Source organism: Octodon degus, unplaced genomic scaffold (genome assembly GCF_000260255.1).
Source record: "Octodon degus isolate 3935 unplaced genomic scaffold, OctDeg1.0 scaffold00077, whole genome shotgun sequence".
NCBI lineage: Eukaryota > Metazoa > Chordata > Mammalia > Rodentia > Octodontidae > Octodon > Octodon degus.
The window spans coordinates 4,507,949-4,523,935 of record NW_004524653.1 but is presented as its reverse complement, the minus strand read 5'-3'; the positions used below and the strand labels follow the sequence as shown (position 1 = coordinate 4,523,935).

General features: G+C 49.0%; 1 protein-coding gene across 2 annotated transcripts in view; it reads right to left on the bottom strand.

Moving 5' to 3' along the window:
* Nucleotides 1–15,987, bottom strand: part of Znf217 (zinc finger protein 217) — a 39,106-nt gene that overhangs the window by 9,045 nt on the left and 14,074 nt on the right. For both annotated transcript variants that reach the window (XM_023720812.1, XM_004636024.2), the window contains exon 2: nt 2,672–4,418. In XM_023720812.1, coding sequence (XP_023576580.1) covers nt 2,672–4,064 — 1,393 coding nt within the window. In that variant the 5' untranslated portion in view covers nt 4,065–4,418. The remainder of the gene's footprint in view (nt 1–2,671; nt 4,419–15,987) is intronic.

Sequence of the window (15,987 nt, the reverse complement as noted above, 5' to 3'; positions counted from 1 at the left end):
GCTCCCTACTTCCAACCGCGTGGTGGTCCCTGCTACACACCACACCACATACGTGGAGTTACAAAGCGTCCTCGTCCTCGTCCTCAATGCAGGACACCAGCTGTGTCCCTGGCCCCTGCTTCCAGTGCCATGTCTGAATGTACAGCGCTGTTCTTTCTAAGAGAGCAACTTCTCACAAATGGGTGGCTGCAACCATCCTCATAATGTGCACGACGAGGGTCAGTGAGCCGATGTTACAAGCAGGAAAAGCGAGGACAAAGAAAAAGTGAACGACACAGTCTCCACACTGCACGGCAGAACCACCCCCACACTGGGGCTGTATGACCCTGTCAGGCACAGACGGGCCTTGTGCACACACCAGCGGATGAGGACGACGTGAGACAACACAAGGATGACCCCACTGCCCCCTCACCAAGCCCAAGCTCTGCCCCCGCCCCCCGGTTGCCAGCTGGGCCATTTCTCCAGGCACCTGCAGCCTCCACCAGCAGGAAACGCTCCGCCCTCCAAAGGACCGTCTAGGGCCCTCACATGCTGTCTTTTTTTCTCAGTACCAGGGATTGAACCCAAGACCCTGCACATGCTAGGTCAGCACTCTGTCCCCGAGCTGAGTCCAGACCTTGCACGATGTCACCAAGACAGCATAACACATTTTCTTAAGTCCTACAAGGAAGACTTCAAGATACTCTAAGGAACAGGCTGTGGCAGGCACACAGGCGCGGCACACTGAGTACTTAGCATGAACACGGGCTCACGAGGTTCGCTCACTGACTTTAGAGCAGGTGAAGCCTAGGTCACACACATTCATGCTTTGTTTTTTGTTTTGGTAACGGGGATGGAACTCAAGACCTTGCACTTGGGGCTGGTGAGATGGCTCAGTGGTCTAAAGCACCTACTTAGAACAAGCTTAGCAAAGCACAGGGACTGCGGTTCAATCCCCCAGCACCACATGCCAGCCAGCCCCGCCCCCTGGTGGGCTGAGCTGCCCCCACACAAATAAATAAATAAATAAATAAAGACAGACCTTGCGCTTGCCTGGCAGGAGCTTATGCCGCTGAGCTATCTCCCCAGCCCACATCCATTAGCAGGCTCCAAGCGCAGCAAGTTACAAGACAAGGAGGCGTGAAGACTGCTTTTCTAAATGGCACTCCTCTGAGACCCACTTGTGTCCTTGTCCTTCATGAGCTGGTCTTTGCTGTATTTTTGTGTATATTTTGGTAGTTATTTTTTGCTGTTTTGTCTGTCTGCTTGGGGTTTTTTTGAGACAAGGTGTCCTCTGATAGTCCAGGCTGGCCTCAGTGATCCTCCTGCCTCAGCCTCCCAGGTGCTGGGGTGACAGGTGTGCACCACCCAACCTGGCCACGCCACACCAGGACTTTGGAAACTGTAGAAATTGTTCATGGCTGCAGAATGTTTTATTCAAACTGTAAACAGTAAATGGACATGAGGTGCTCCGGCTTCCGCAAGGAGGGGCGGCAGAACTGGACGGAGGACTTGTGTGACTTGAAACAGGTTGACAGTTCCTGAGCAAAGCTATTAGTGCTATCTCCTGAGTCTATAAACGCCATTACCACACTGCAAAGCTTACTAAGCAAGTGAGCACGTAAGGAAACGTTTTGGTATGCTCAGACCCCTGTATTTCACAAACAAATCCCTTCTGAGATCCTTGGTAACAACCCTAGCACCCCTAGACATGAAGGGTGGATGGAGTGACCAGAAAACACCAATGGTTCTCCCAGCAGGAACACGTGGTTCTCGGAGACAATCTTTCCCCTGGCCTTCTGTGACCAGAAATCCAGCTCGGTGGCACGTGACTAACTAGCACTGTAGGAGGCTGAGGCAAGAGGATCCTAAATTTAAGACTAGCACAAGAAACTCAGCGAGACCCGTTCTCAAAGTAAAAACTGGGGGAGTAGCTTGGCTTCAATCCCCAATATTAAATAAATATCCATCTTGAAAGTGACTATGAGGGGCTGGGGAGATGGCTCAGTAGAATAACACTTGCCTGGCAAGTGCAAGGGTCTGAGTTCAAGCCAGACAGTTGCTCTCGCCTATACTTGAGCCACTCAGGAGGCTGAGGCAGGAGGACCCCAAGTTCAAGGCCAACCTGGATAACTTAGCGAAGCCCTGTCTCAAAATAAGGGCTGGCAATGTCACTCAACAAGGCCCTGGGTTTTATCCCAAGTAGCAGAAAAAGATACAGCAGGCTGGAGAGCACACGGCTTTCTAAATCATTTCAGGGGTGCTGGGAAAAGGAGGCGAAGGCCAGGGACACCAGTGGTCTCTGCAATGTGAGCTGCCGGCACGCACAGGTCAGGGGCGGCACACCTGGCCTCCCTCCACTGGGTGTCACACATGCACCTGCCTTGGCACAGCTGTCCAGCCAAGACTGCCTCCACACTGACCCAAGCTGCCTGAGGGAAAAGCCACCCAGCCCAGACAAGAACCACCACCAAAGGCTGAGCTCAACACAGACAGGAAGGTATGTATCCTTCACAAACACAATGGACACCAGACAGGCCCGAGTGCAACCGTGTTATTTCAGAGGGGCCCCCGAGCTTGGGAGACGGTAAGCCACAGTGATGCTGACTTCACTGGGCGGCACCGCACCAGGCCTGGACTTGGACTCGGCCACCCTCCTCACCAGGCCATCTGGGGCAGCAGAGCTACTCACCCACGTGGAGCCCCTCAGGGAGCCCGTCCTCGGAGCCGTCCTCAGAGCCAGCTTCTCGGTCCCCAGCCACACCGTCATCCAGCGTGGCCAGGTCTGGGGAGCATGTACCCGGCTGCCTGCTGTCAGCGGCCACGGGGGGAGACTCGGCGCCGGCACGCCGGTCCTTCTTGTGCACACGCGAGTGCAGGACGAGCTGGTGGTAGGTCCGGAAGGCCTTGCCACACTCCGCACAGTGTGTGGGCTTCTCCTTGCTGCCAGGCACTTTGGGGTCCACGTCCCCGGAAGGCACTTCACCGCTGGCATGTCTAGGCTTCTCCTTGTCTTGGGAGAGGCCTGTGTAGCTGCTTTTATTTGTTTTGGACTTCCCAGAACCTTCTGATTTGCTCCCATTCCAAATTTCTCCAAGTTCTTCCTTCTCTGAGCACGAGTCGTCGTTGTCGGTGCTTCCCTCCTGCCCCGACTCCTTGATCGTTTCCTCCCGGGCCATGGCCACTTTGCCCTTGGTGGCCAGCTGCCACGCCTGGTAGGTGGTAAACGGGTCGAGCTGGGGTATGCACTTGACCAGCTTCCTCCTGGGCTCAGCGTGAGATCTGGGCCTTAAGTTTAAGAAGCGCAGCAGCTCTTCCCGGGGAGCAGGGGTCCCCTCAGGCCTGGCGTCACTCTGCGGACCGCGACCGCTGGGAGCTGTTTCCTTGGTGTGCGCCTTGCTGTGCTCCAGCAGACTCTCTTTATTTTGGAACAGGAAGCCACAAACCATGCAGATCTTGTAAGGAGAAGAGATGCTGCCCGCCGCGTGCACCTGGACAACCTCGTTGATTGTGGCGGGTCCCTCGAGGCCTTGCTGCACTTTGCTGTTCTTGGTGCCCGACTTGCCATTGTGGGTCCGCATGTGGTTCTTAAGGAACCAGGGCTCTTTGAATCTCCTCCCGCACATGGTGCACCCGTAAGTGAAAGAGTCTTTGTGTTTCTTCATGTGAATCTCGACATCAAAAGCGACTCCAAATGTCTCCCCGCAGACCTCACAGCTGAACTCATCGTTGTCTTTGCAGTTCTTGTCCTTGGGCGGTTCCGTCTGCACTTGACTTTTATCAAGGGGACTGAGGTATTCTGCTTCGACCCGCAGAACTGTGGGCTCACAGAGGGTGGGCCGGTGCTGCATGAGGACGTGCTTGTTAAGGTCTTCCGCCAGAGTGAAGGTCTGGCTGCAGAACATGCAATCCATGGGCATGTACCCTTCAAGCTGGATTACGGTTTTCTCCTGCGAAGCTCTGAAAGGAACCGCAGCAGCAGCCCCTCTGATGGACAAGGCGGCATCCACTTCCACCTGGGTGCCCAGAGAGCTGCCGACCATGTCCTGCCCGTCCATGTAAACGAGGAGGGACTGCGTGGGCATGGTGCCTGCCGCCGCGGGGCCGCACACGGGAGTGACGCAGCTGGAATATGGCCGCCGTACAGCCACCACTCACACCGCCAGCCACCCTGGGCTTTGAAACCAGAGCAAGTACCACTACGAAGTTCAAAAGGACGTGTGCATTCCTCCAGCTGCTTATCAACCCAAGTTTTTAGGAAGCTCAGGATTGGGAGACTGCTGCTGGTTCCTTCCACAGACAGGCGTACAGGCTGCCTGACGCTGCGACCCAAATATGAATCAGCACCGAGCCTTAGTTCTCTCTGTCCCCACTGAGTGCATGGTTCAACCGAGCCAAGAAGTCAGTTCCAGCAACATGGAGAAAGGGATTTCCAAAACCTGAGGGGAAAAAAAGAGAAATGATTAGTGAACCACCTTCAGACCAGAGGGTGAGTCACACGGTCTTTTCCATGTAATAAAGGTGCCTAAAATTCAGGGCCTCCCTCACCTTTAACTTATAATGCATCCAGCTACATGTTTTGTTAATTACATCATTAGCATCCCCCGCCCTGTCAGTACACTTACTAATTGAGTAGAATGTCACCCAGTTGACATGGTGCTTTAGTCACTTAAAAGGTCAGGATGTAAGCCAAAACTCATTAAATTCAGCTGAATCCATTTTAAACACCAAGAAACAACTGATCCAAAGCATACTCAAAGATTACAGCCACAGAGGTCAAAGACAAACACACACAAAAGGATCCTAAAATCCTCCAAGAAAAGCAAACACTTCAGAATGGCCATCCCTCCTGGCCAAGGGCACTGGCATGTATTTTCGTTTGCTAGATATCATAGGCATCAATCTGCTACCCAAGCTGGGTGTGGTGGCACATGGCTGTAATCCCAGCACACAGGAGGCTGAGGCAGGAGGATCACCATGAGTTTAAGGCTAGCCTGAGCAACATCAAAAAAATAAACTTCAAGGCCAGGCTTGAAACCTGGTGAAACCCTGTCTCCATTTAAAAAAAAAAAAAAAAAAAAAAAAAAAAAAAAAAAACCTATTGCCCAAATCCCAAGGTACTATCTACCACTTTCCACCCTGACAGCACCAAATAGAACAGTTCTTAATCCAAACAACAAACATGGGAGATGTACAAAGTCACTTATTCTGTCCATGAACTTTTACCATATAATTCTCAGCATAGCTGTTTCAACGTGGCTTAGTGTCTCATCATAAAAGGGATCCTTAGGGCTGGGGAGATGGCTCTGTGGAATAAGTGCTTCCCTAGCAAGCCAAGAGCCTGAGTTTAATCCCTAGTTTGGGGGGGGGAGGGGTGTCCTTGAGTGTATCCACCTTTCCCTTTATGAGTTGGCCACACAGAAAGGGGATTGGTGAACTGTACAGGTCCAAAACGGAGGCTGATTTTCACTTTTGGTGAATAATTAGCCTCTAAAGCCAATACCTTTCATTTTTACTGCATGCACTGGACAGCTTTTCAAGATGTCCCAACTATGTTAAAACTGGAATCAGCCAGGCATGGTGGCACATGCCTGTAATCCCAGCCCCTTGGGAGGCTGAGACTGGAGGACTGCAGGGAACTCAAGGCCAGCTTGGGCTACACAGTGAGTCCAAGTCAGCCTCAAGTATGTAGTGAGACTTTGTTTCAAAAAAAAGGGGGGGGGCTGGTGAGATGGCTCAGTGATCTAAAGCACTTACTTAGAACAAGCTTAGCAAAGCACAGGGACCCCGGTTCAATCCCCCAGCCCCACATGCCAGCCAGCCCCGCCCCCTGGTGGGTTGAGCTGGCCACACACACACACACACACACACACACACACACATACATAAAGATATTAAAAAAGGGGGGGGGCGGCCAGGGAGATGGCTCAGTGGAATAAGCGCTTCTCTGGCAAGGGCAAGGTCCTGAGTTCAATCCCCAGTTCTGCAAAAAAAGAAAAGAAAGAAAGCAACTCCCTGCCCCCACGGGCGTAAAGCTGGCCAGAGAAGGTACTGCTCCCCCCTGCACGTCCTCCCCACCAGCCAGGCCAGTGAGCGTAGCAGACACTGCCTGCCTGTTTTCACTCAGAGAGGAAAAGTTTCCTCCACAGTACTTTTGGTTGTGAATGAGCAAGTTTTAACATTAAGCTTTTCTACTATGACTCCAGATTACAGGTGAAGGTGGAAAGCAAAGCCTGCAGTGCTTATCTTAGGGACAACAGCGGGTAAGCATGGGCAGGGTGGGGCCGGCCTGTGCGACCCAGCAGAGACCTGCAGAGACCTGGGTTCTAGCCCCACTGGTCACAGCCTCCCGGCTGCCAAGCGGCATCCCGCTCTTTCCACAGCTGGTCACCGGCCCTCAGCATTCCCAACTTCTTGATTCTGGAGACTGATCTGTACGATCAAGGGAACAGTCCAGGCTCTGCGGGCCAGAGGCTTGTGTGCATGGGGCCAGCACTTTAGCTCCCTACGTAGCCATTTACTCACTCAACAAGTATTTATTGAATGTCAATGTCCAAGCAGTATTTTAACCTTAGAATCAAGGCCCAGGTTCTAGCAAAGTAGTCACTATGCCCCGACAATACTGTTTACCGCAGCCACAGCCCGGTGAGGAACAGAGGCAAGCCAGGAGTTCTATGCACACACCCCAAGGACTCCCACTAACTTCAATTAACACTGAACATGGATTGGGGGGGCATGGAAAACGACAACACGCTGCTGTTCGCAAATGTCTTAGCATCTGTATTTAGCAAAAGCAAAGTAATCCCATGTGAGGTCTCAACTATATCTTTTTAAGGAAATTTAGGAGACAAAGATACAGGGAGCCAGCCAGATATCTCAGCGAACTAGAGTGCCTGCCTAGGCAGATGCAGGGACCAAGGAACCGGGGCTCAATCCCCAGCACCACATATCATACCGCCCCCGGGGGCGCTGAGCCCACCACAGAAACCGGGCATGGTGGTACACGCCTGTAATTCCAGCACTTGGGATGCTGAAAACAGGAGGATCAATCACTATGAGTCCACTAATGAGACCATGTACTAAATAATTTTTTAAATAAATAAGATACAGCTCAGCAGTGCAGTACCAGCCTGGCAAGCATGAAGTCCTGAATTTGATTCCCTGTACCCCTCCACCAAAAAAAAAAAAAAAAGAAAGAAAGAAAAGAAAAGAAAAGAAATTTAGGGCTAGGGAGATAGCTCAGCAGTCTAAGTGCCTGCCTGGCATGCACAAGAAAGAACCCAGGTTCAATCCCCAGCACCACATGCCATGCCAGTCCCAGAACTCTGGCCTTGCCAAGCTGGCCACCAAAAACCAGGTGTGGTGATGCACGCCTGTAATCACAACACTGGAAAGGCTAAGACAGGTGACAAAAGCCCGAGCCGCATAGCAAAACCCTGTACTAAATAAATTCAAAAAATTAGTATTTTTTTAAAAAGAAAATTTAGCTGGAACCAGAGTACAACTGATAGAGCCCTTGCTTACCATGCGAAAGGCCCTGGGTTCAATTCCCAGAACCACAAGAAAAAAAAAATTTTGGCTAAAAGGAGCCAGGGAGATGGCTCAGTAGAATAAGTGCTTGCTTGGCAAGGGAAAGGGCCCGAGTTCAATCCCTGGTCCCACCAAAAAAAAAAAAAAAAAAAAGAAAGAAAGAAAATCTTGAGGAACCTGGCTTTTCCACAGACAGCAAGGCCTTCCCCAAGAAGGACACCAACCCTGCACTCCAGTGTAAATTAAGAGACAATATGGGTGGTCTCTGCTTTTCCCACCCTAGATTGCAACATAATAACCTAAATGCTGGAAAATCTTATTCTAGAATGATGGTCTGGGTCCATTTTTTTTTTTTTTTTTGAGGAACCAGGGGTTGAGCTCAGGCCCTTGCTCTACAGAGCCATCTCCCCAGCCCCCTTCCTCAGAAATTTTCAAATGAACTGAAAGAGGTCCCCATCATTCTGAACCACAAGACTTTTGACCAAAACAGTCTCCCTGGAGAAGAGTGGAAGCCTCTGGAAGAAACACAGAACCTGCAGAGAGAGGGCAGCGCTGCAGGCGGGCAGGAGGACGTGTGCGGACAGACTCCCCAGGGGCACTGCTTCCTCCAGAGGCTGTCCTCCAGCTGGACAAGACACACCCCACACCCCAGCTGCCCTCAAACTTCTGACCCGCCTGCCTGTTGGCTGGAGTGTTAAGGTAACAGCAGTGGCCAGGGTGAAAAGCTCTGGTGGCTGAGCCAGCACAAACCTCCCAAGCTCCATCCCTGACCAAGACGCAGCACAGCCCTGCCCTGGTGCTGTTCCCACAGCTCAGTCATCCCACTTCCTCTAAAAACTTTTTTGGTCCGGATCTAACATCATCCTGTTAGCAGCCGGGCGTGGTGGTACACACCTGTATTCCCAAGCACACAGGAGGCTGAGGCAGGAGGACCACTCAAGGGCAGCCTGGGCTAACACAGTGGGCTCAAGCCCAGCCTGGATTCACAACTCTTTGTCATTACCATAAGTCATGGTTCTCTTAGCAAGAAAGGCCTCAAATCAATAATACCCACTATACAGTGAGACCTTGTCTCAAAAAAAATAGATAGATAGATAGATAGATAGATAGATAGATAATAAACTGTCCCCAGTGCCTAGCATAGGGTTAGGCCTTGGAAAGTAAGAACCAGCACAGGGAGAAAGGCAGGTGAAGACCTTCGGCCAAGACCAGTCGTAACTGATCTGACACTAAGACCGACATGACTGTTCCAAGACTTCTACCTGGCTGTGGCTGCCATCTCACGACCATCACCTGCAACCTCGCGGCTATAAGAAATCAGTCACTCACACTCTAAAGTTCACCAGCACAAACGTAAGCTGCATCCCTGTGGGGGCTGCATGGTGAGACCCGACTTTCTCCTGAGCACCACAAACCCAAAACTGCAGCAAGTAGGTCCAAGTCCTCCCTCTGCAACGCACAACCATCAAGCAAGTTGCGGGTGGCGCCTGCAGACCACTCCCCACCCTCACCTGATCGGAGTGCCCGGGCCATGGACACAGAAGCCACCAATGCCTTGCTCGCACGCTGAAGGATTGGGATACCCTCAGCCAGGGCTCATCAGTTAGACCCAATTACATTCCTTTAGAGGCTGCAATAGCAAAGGCTGAACGCTACCTAACTCACCAGAACAGGAACCTAAGGTACTGCTACTGACAGCAAGAAGGCTCCCCTACCTGAGGGTGCAGCAGCCCTTGCTGAGGCTGAGGAGCACCAGCAGCCAGGTGCTGCCCCTAGGAGGGCTGACCTTAAGGGACAGGAGGGGAAGACATCACAGTCCACCACTGGACGGCCAAATAGCTCAGCGGATTAAAGCACCTGCAAGCAGGTGCAAGGGCTAGGGGTTCATCCCCAGGCCTGCCATGGCAGCCCCACTCCAGGGGAGAGCTGAGTCTACAATTTGAGACTGGGCACGGTGACGTGCCCCTGTAATCCCAGCTCTTGGGTCTTGGGAGGCAGTAAACAGGCGTATCACTGTGAGTCCAATCTAGAAGTGAGACCTTGAACACCCTGTACACACTTCCCTAAATACAAGAAAGAAAGGGGGGTGGAGGGGAAAGGGAAAGGAAAGGAAGCCAGCCAGCAGCCAACACTAAGGCCAAACACTTTGGACTTGGCCTCTGCAGGAAAAGATGCATTCAGACTGCACCAGGCTTACTAGAAGGTTCCTTGCAAAAATACTTTCCATACTGACAAACATTTTAGAATCTTTGTTCAGGTCAAACACAGTGTTCACCTTCACTATCTAAGGCTTCTAAAGCAAACAAGCAGTGCTGGGGAGGCTGAAAACAGGAGGATCACTACGAGTCCCAGTTGCATAGTGAGACCCTGTACGACACAGAAAATGAAAACAAATACATAAATAAAAGCAGTTACTCAACACCACCTTGGTCTCTGAAAGCATACCAGAATTTTCTTGTATATTGGGATTACCTACACAGTCACTTGTTCAAAACAATACCACATCATCTCAGAGATCAATCAGAACCAAATTGGTGTAATTGCCTCAAATGCTGGGTATTCTTTTAAGTCACTAATTAGATTCATGACTAAACTATGAATTCCACCACTACATGTATGTCTTAAAATTACCAAGTATTACACATTGTACACTGCTTAATGAAAAGCACCATTTATATTGCAGTAAAACAAATTAGGGGCAAGTGCCACTTACAGCCACGAGAACTTGGAAATGCTGCTTTTGGAAAAAACCCCTGTGGACAGCACAAGTTTGACCTCAACAAGTTTCTTCACATTTTTTCCTGGGGAGTATTTACCTACCACAGTATGGGCTGGTATTCCAAGTACTCAAAAAAAAAGTAAAAATTCTAATACACAAGTAATTTGCAGTATTCCTACAAATTTACTTTTTCTCAACCTAGTAAGGTATCCAAATAAGCAGTTATTAAAATATTCAACGTACACTGTTACCCTCTGGTCAATTATCTCCTTAAAACTATCAAATTACCTCCAGTTCTGGCTAGGAGGCTCTGAAGCATTTCTGGTTTTCCTCTGTACTTCACACACACTACTTACTCTTAACCCTGTAGAGAAACCTTCACAAAGGAATCCATGGTAGGGATCAATCTTAACTTTAAATCCTTCAAAGCTATTTCAAGAAAAATCACCAAGTGACTTCCAAAAGCCAAACCATTGACCCAGTTTTCCTAATACAGCTGTGAAAAGGTGCTTAAAACTCAAAAGACCACTAAAATATTCAAAGTTTAAACTCAGCATTACAACCCAAACTATCACTGTTTAAAGGCAAAACTTGGAAGCTCCTGCAGGAGCATGTGAGGAATATTTCCTCAAAATTACATGTAAATGTTCAGTTCTAAGTGGGATGGGGGACAAAGTGACATGAAAATGTACTTAAACACAATGAGAAAACTGCATGCAGCTAAGGTCTCCTGAAGGATCTTAATAAAAACTTCCAGTCCCAGACAGTAGTTTTAGTTTCAATATTACTAATTCTAACAGATACCATGTATAAACTGGCCTTCAAAAACTCCACCTTGGAAAAAAAAAAAAAAAACACTCCACTTTGATCTGAAAATGAGAGCTATAAGGGAAGAACATTTCTAATTCTTATGAGGAGACACTGCCTGCCATCAGGAAGTTCTAAGACTTCTATTTTACCAACAGAAACTTTGTCTTTTTTAGAAGATAGGACAGGATTAATCCTCCTGGGGAGGGAAGGAGATTTTAGCAAATTAAAAAGTAAACTAGTCTCTATCTGTCTTCCTTAATTCTATGAAGAAAGCCCTGAACATGCGGTTTTGTGGATGCACATTCACACAAGTTACTCGATGCAGACAGGCTAGTAACCTCAGCCATGACACTGCACCTCACACCACACACTATACCCTTTTTTTTCAAGACCAAAAGCTGAGTGTTTAAATTAGACCCAATTTAACTCCATGTTAAATACAAGCTTGTGCAGTGCTTCATGGCCTGAGATCTTCCTTTAACATTTAAATACTCCTCTCCCGACCTGTTGTTGAATACTAAAATTGTTATGTCCGGCTTTTTCAAGTTTCCTGCTTACTTCCCAAATAAAGAAGAAAAACAAAGTCTCTTTTTAATTAATAGTTTAATCACTGTTCAAGAGATGTAGGAGTTTAAAAATAAAAATTTTGGCATTACTAAGTTTTTTTTTAACTTAGCCTGACTTGATACAGGTGAGATTTTTTTGTAAAAAGTAAAAAGTAAAAACAAGTATTTCTCCTAATACTGATTCAAGGATAAAATCTGTATCTAGCATCCATATTTCCAATCCCCTAATGACATCTTAAATATGAAAGGTCTGGAGACTAGAAATGCACACCAGAGCAGAAGTTCTAGACAAACCCCTCTTAAAAACTAGCCAGGCCTTAGGACAACAACGTTGGTCAAATCCTAGCAAAGTTGAAGAACAAAGGCCAAAGGCATCATTCACTGGCTCACACAACTGGCTTCGCTGTCTTTTCAGGTTTAGTAATTGTATTTCTCAATTTTATCATCTAATTACCACACTGGCCCCCAATTTCCAGTCACTGTTATGCTGATCCCCAAGCAGGAAGTAGGGGGATGTGTTCGCAACACTCGGTCAACAAGTACTCGGATGGGAAGTCCTTTAGGAGACTCCAGTGCCAAACCCAAGGGGTGACCACGCACCAGGGGCTTCCCCATATTTATTTGGAAAATAGATGTGTACAAGAATTGAGTTTGCTCATGGCGAGCTAGGTTTTAGGAAAGACTGGTCCACTTCCTTAAAAGATTTCTATCTGCCCTCGTGGTCTAAATTCAAAAACCTTTGGCCCACATACCACTGCAAATGTGTCCAACTACATTAACGGCTGGAGAATAATCCAAGATCACTTTTGCTCTGAAATGTCAGCATTTCAGGCAAGTTTTTCCACTGCCCCCAAAGTGAGGACCCTAAAACTATACTCAATTATCAGGCTCCCTCACCCCGATTTAAGAAATTTCCTGCTGCCTTTGTGTAAGAACTTAAACCTGGTTAACACCTCGCCACCCAAGCCTGGACCTGGGGTGTGTAAAGGAAGCCGGCTATATCCCTCACAAATTTGATTTTACCACCTGCTGGATGGAACTAAGCCCTTCACTATTTATGGAGTATTTAATGACAGTACCTTTATTCAGTTTTAGTACTTGTTCTATACATTCTTTTCAAGGTTTTTTTTAAAAGTACTTAGTAATTCTAAAAACCATTCTAACAGGTTCCAATAGTAATTTACTTTAAAACCACAGAATGTTTATTTTCCTCTTGAAATATCAATTTTATACAACTATCTCATTTTTTTAGGGTCACTAACACTTCTAAAACTTGCAAACATCCATTGCTCAGTACTTCTTACTTCCCAATTCATTTATTAAACTCACTGATACAGGATTAAAATGTCACAGGAAACTAGGAATGAACCACTTTCCCCCACATCCGGAAACCTCAAAATCCACACTCCAGGGGCCACAATAGCATACCTGAGAAGGGACCATCAAACCTGAATTTTTCTGAGCAAATGGAAACACGGCTCCACAGAAAGCATTTAAAAACCTGTCTCCCTTAGACTCAGTAAACAGATAAAAGCTCCTTTTTCAAGTAGTACGTTTTAAGCAGTCAAGGGTCATTAAAACTACTCCAAGTTCTTATCAACTAGTATCATGTTTGTGACAATTGTGAGAAAAGAATGTAATTTGATAAAGTGGAAAAACAGCCCATCTTCTGGGACCCCCGAGGCTCTAATCAAGCATCCCCGAATTGAGAGGGCTCCAGGGTTGGGAAATGGCAACCCTGCCGAGGCAAAAACACACCACTTCACGAGAAAGGCCGTTAAAGGAGAAAAAAGTGATTAGCATGTATCTGCACCCAGAAGAGGGACTTAAATCGTGGCCAGCCCATTGTATTCCTTAACGACTGCATCAGTTTATAAGTGACTTGATTAAGACTTATTTTCAGATTTCCTCTAAAACAAGGCCACTGGAAAGGGATTAGGGGCTCCTACTCCTCCCTCGAGTTTCACTGCCAAAAATGGAGGCTCACAAAGAGAATGCAAATCGTCCCCACCTTCAAGAAAGGCAGCCGGAGCAGAAACTTTCACTCCCCCTCTTCCTCCCCAACCACCTTGAAAAAGAGAAAAAAACGGAGCTATTATCAAAATAGATTCTTCAGGGTAAAGGGGAAAAGTATTCTGCTAATTTTTCTAATTGTTTCTTAGTTGTTTTTTTTTAAGCAAGAACTGAAAGGGAATAATATGAACCCAAGACAAGTGCTAGACTTCGGATCTCGCAAGGAATCAAAAGACATCTCACAAGGAATCAAAAAACTACAAAGCTCAAGCTGCAAAGTGGTGGGCAGGTGCCATGCAGATAAAAAGCTTAAAAGAAGCTGGACACCAAAGAAAGCTTTGTCCTTCCCCCCAGTAAATTATAATCTTTCTTCCACTTCCTCCTCCCATATGCAAATACATACACAAGTCTCAAGGACTAGGCCTCCTCCTGAGACACCGAATAGGTAACATTCCAAGCCACCAGATTAACACTATTCCCACTATTCAAATAAATTATAAACCTGTCTTGTAACTATTGATGACTGAATTTTTAATCCAAGTCACTGCCTCTTAAAAGTAGTACTTGCAGTTACGTAACAGATTACAACTACCAGCATTAGGGAGGGAGGACTTCCTCTAAAACTTCAGGATTAAAAACCACCACCTCCCGCAAAAACACCGCTGGTCTCCACAGCCCTGAACAAAACAGTATCTACAATAAACATGACTTCTCAGAAGGCAAGAAGCCATCTACCATTAAGGACACACCTTCCAGGTCCTAAGAACACATTAACTAAACAAGCACAAACTAGTGGTTTGACTATTTCATTTTTCAGACAAAAAGCAATTAGGTTATTACTCCTCACTTGTCCCTACACTAAAGACTTTTTTTTTTTTTTTAACCAACTCTAGACCTATTACTCATCCTTCAAAGTACCACAAAATCTGGAATTTTCAGTCTTAGTTGCTATCAGTCAAGGCAGCCAGTCCACTTTAGGGGAAAGAGCACACTACTGGCACACGCTGCCGTGGACTTCCGGACACATAGGAAGAGAAGGTGGAAGCCCCCCAGACCCCTACCTAATCCTAGTCCCGGGCCTGGACAGCAGCTGTTGTTACCCGGCCTCTCCTTTTGTTGGGCTTAATCTCATGTCAAGTCATTCAACCAACTCAAAAGCGATGAAGACATAATTGAATCAACCTGAACCAAATCAGACCGAGCCTTTTGAAAACACACAGCTTAATGGTGCCAAGCCGTCTACCAGACCAGAGACCGGGCTCCCAAGGTGGAGTGACACTCGCAGAGCCCCGTGGCCCGGAGACCACTGCAGCGCCATTGCTATAAGTGCTCAGGAATGTCCAGGGCTTGGGCCCGTAGGCTGATCAGAAGGATAAACCGAGGCTGCTCCGGGAATTTCAAGGTGGAACAACAGGCCAATACCCTATGCCTCGAGACGACTCCAGCCTTCATGGGAGGGGGAAGAAAGGGGGAGGGGAGGGGGCGCAGAGTGGGGAAGTTTCTGCTGCTCCGCCGTGGCCAGGCCACTGGGGGTCCAGGAGGGGGCCCCGGTGCCCCCCCACACACTGGGTCCCCGAGCCAACCTTACGGAAAACTCCCCGCCTGCCTTCCCCACCCCCACCTCCCCACCCGTCCAAGAATGCGGCTTCCGTCCGCGCCGGCCCGGCCCGAACGCTCAGTGTGGGTCCCGGGAACCGGGGCTCCGCGGGCACCCTAAGGCAAGCGGGCCGTTCAGGCAGCCCCCCACACATCCACCCTCTGTGCGCCGGGTTGGGGTGACCCGGAGAAGAGAGCCAGAGAGCTGGGAAACAGCGGTCGCACCCCAGGCACCTCCCGGCAAACTTCCCTTTAAAAAGAAAGAAAGCAGACATTCGGGCTACTCCCTCTACACCCCTCGCGCTGCCGGGAGGTCCCCTAGTCCACACTCGTGCCCACGTTCTTCAGGGTGGCTGGAGCATTAGCGTTTTTATGGGGGGTGGGGGGACTTTAAAAGAAAAAACTGTAAAACTAAACCACCTTCTCACACTTCCACGTAACGCAGCCCGCGCGCCGCGGCTCAGGGGCGCCAGGCCGCCCGGACTCCCGACGGTTTGGGGTGCGCGGGCCGTGGGGGGGCTCGGCTCGCCCGCGCCCGCCCCCGCCGGCCTGGGGACGGCCCGGCCATTGTCTGTGGGGGACGCCCGCTAGGACGCATTGTCTGGGCTCTTTCCAACTTGCCGGACTCCCCGGCCCACCGCGGGGACCCTGTGCCCGCCCCCAGACCCCCGCGGGCGGGACGGCCAAGCGGGAGCCCCGCCCGCGGGCCGGGAACTTTTCCGGGGCGCCCCCTGCGCCCAGCCCCCCGCCGGAGCCGCAGGACACGGGGACCCC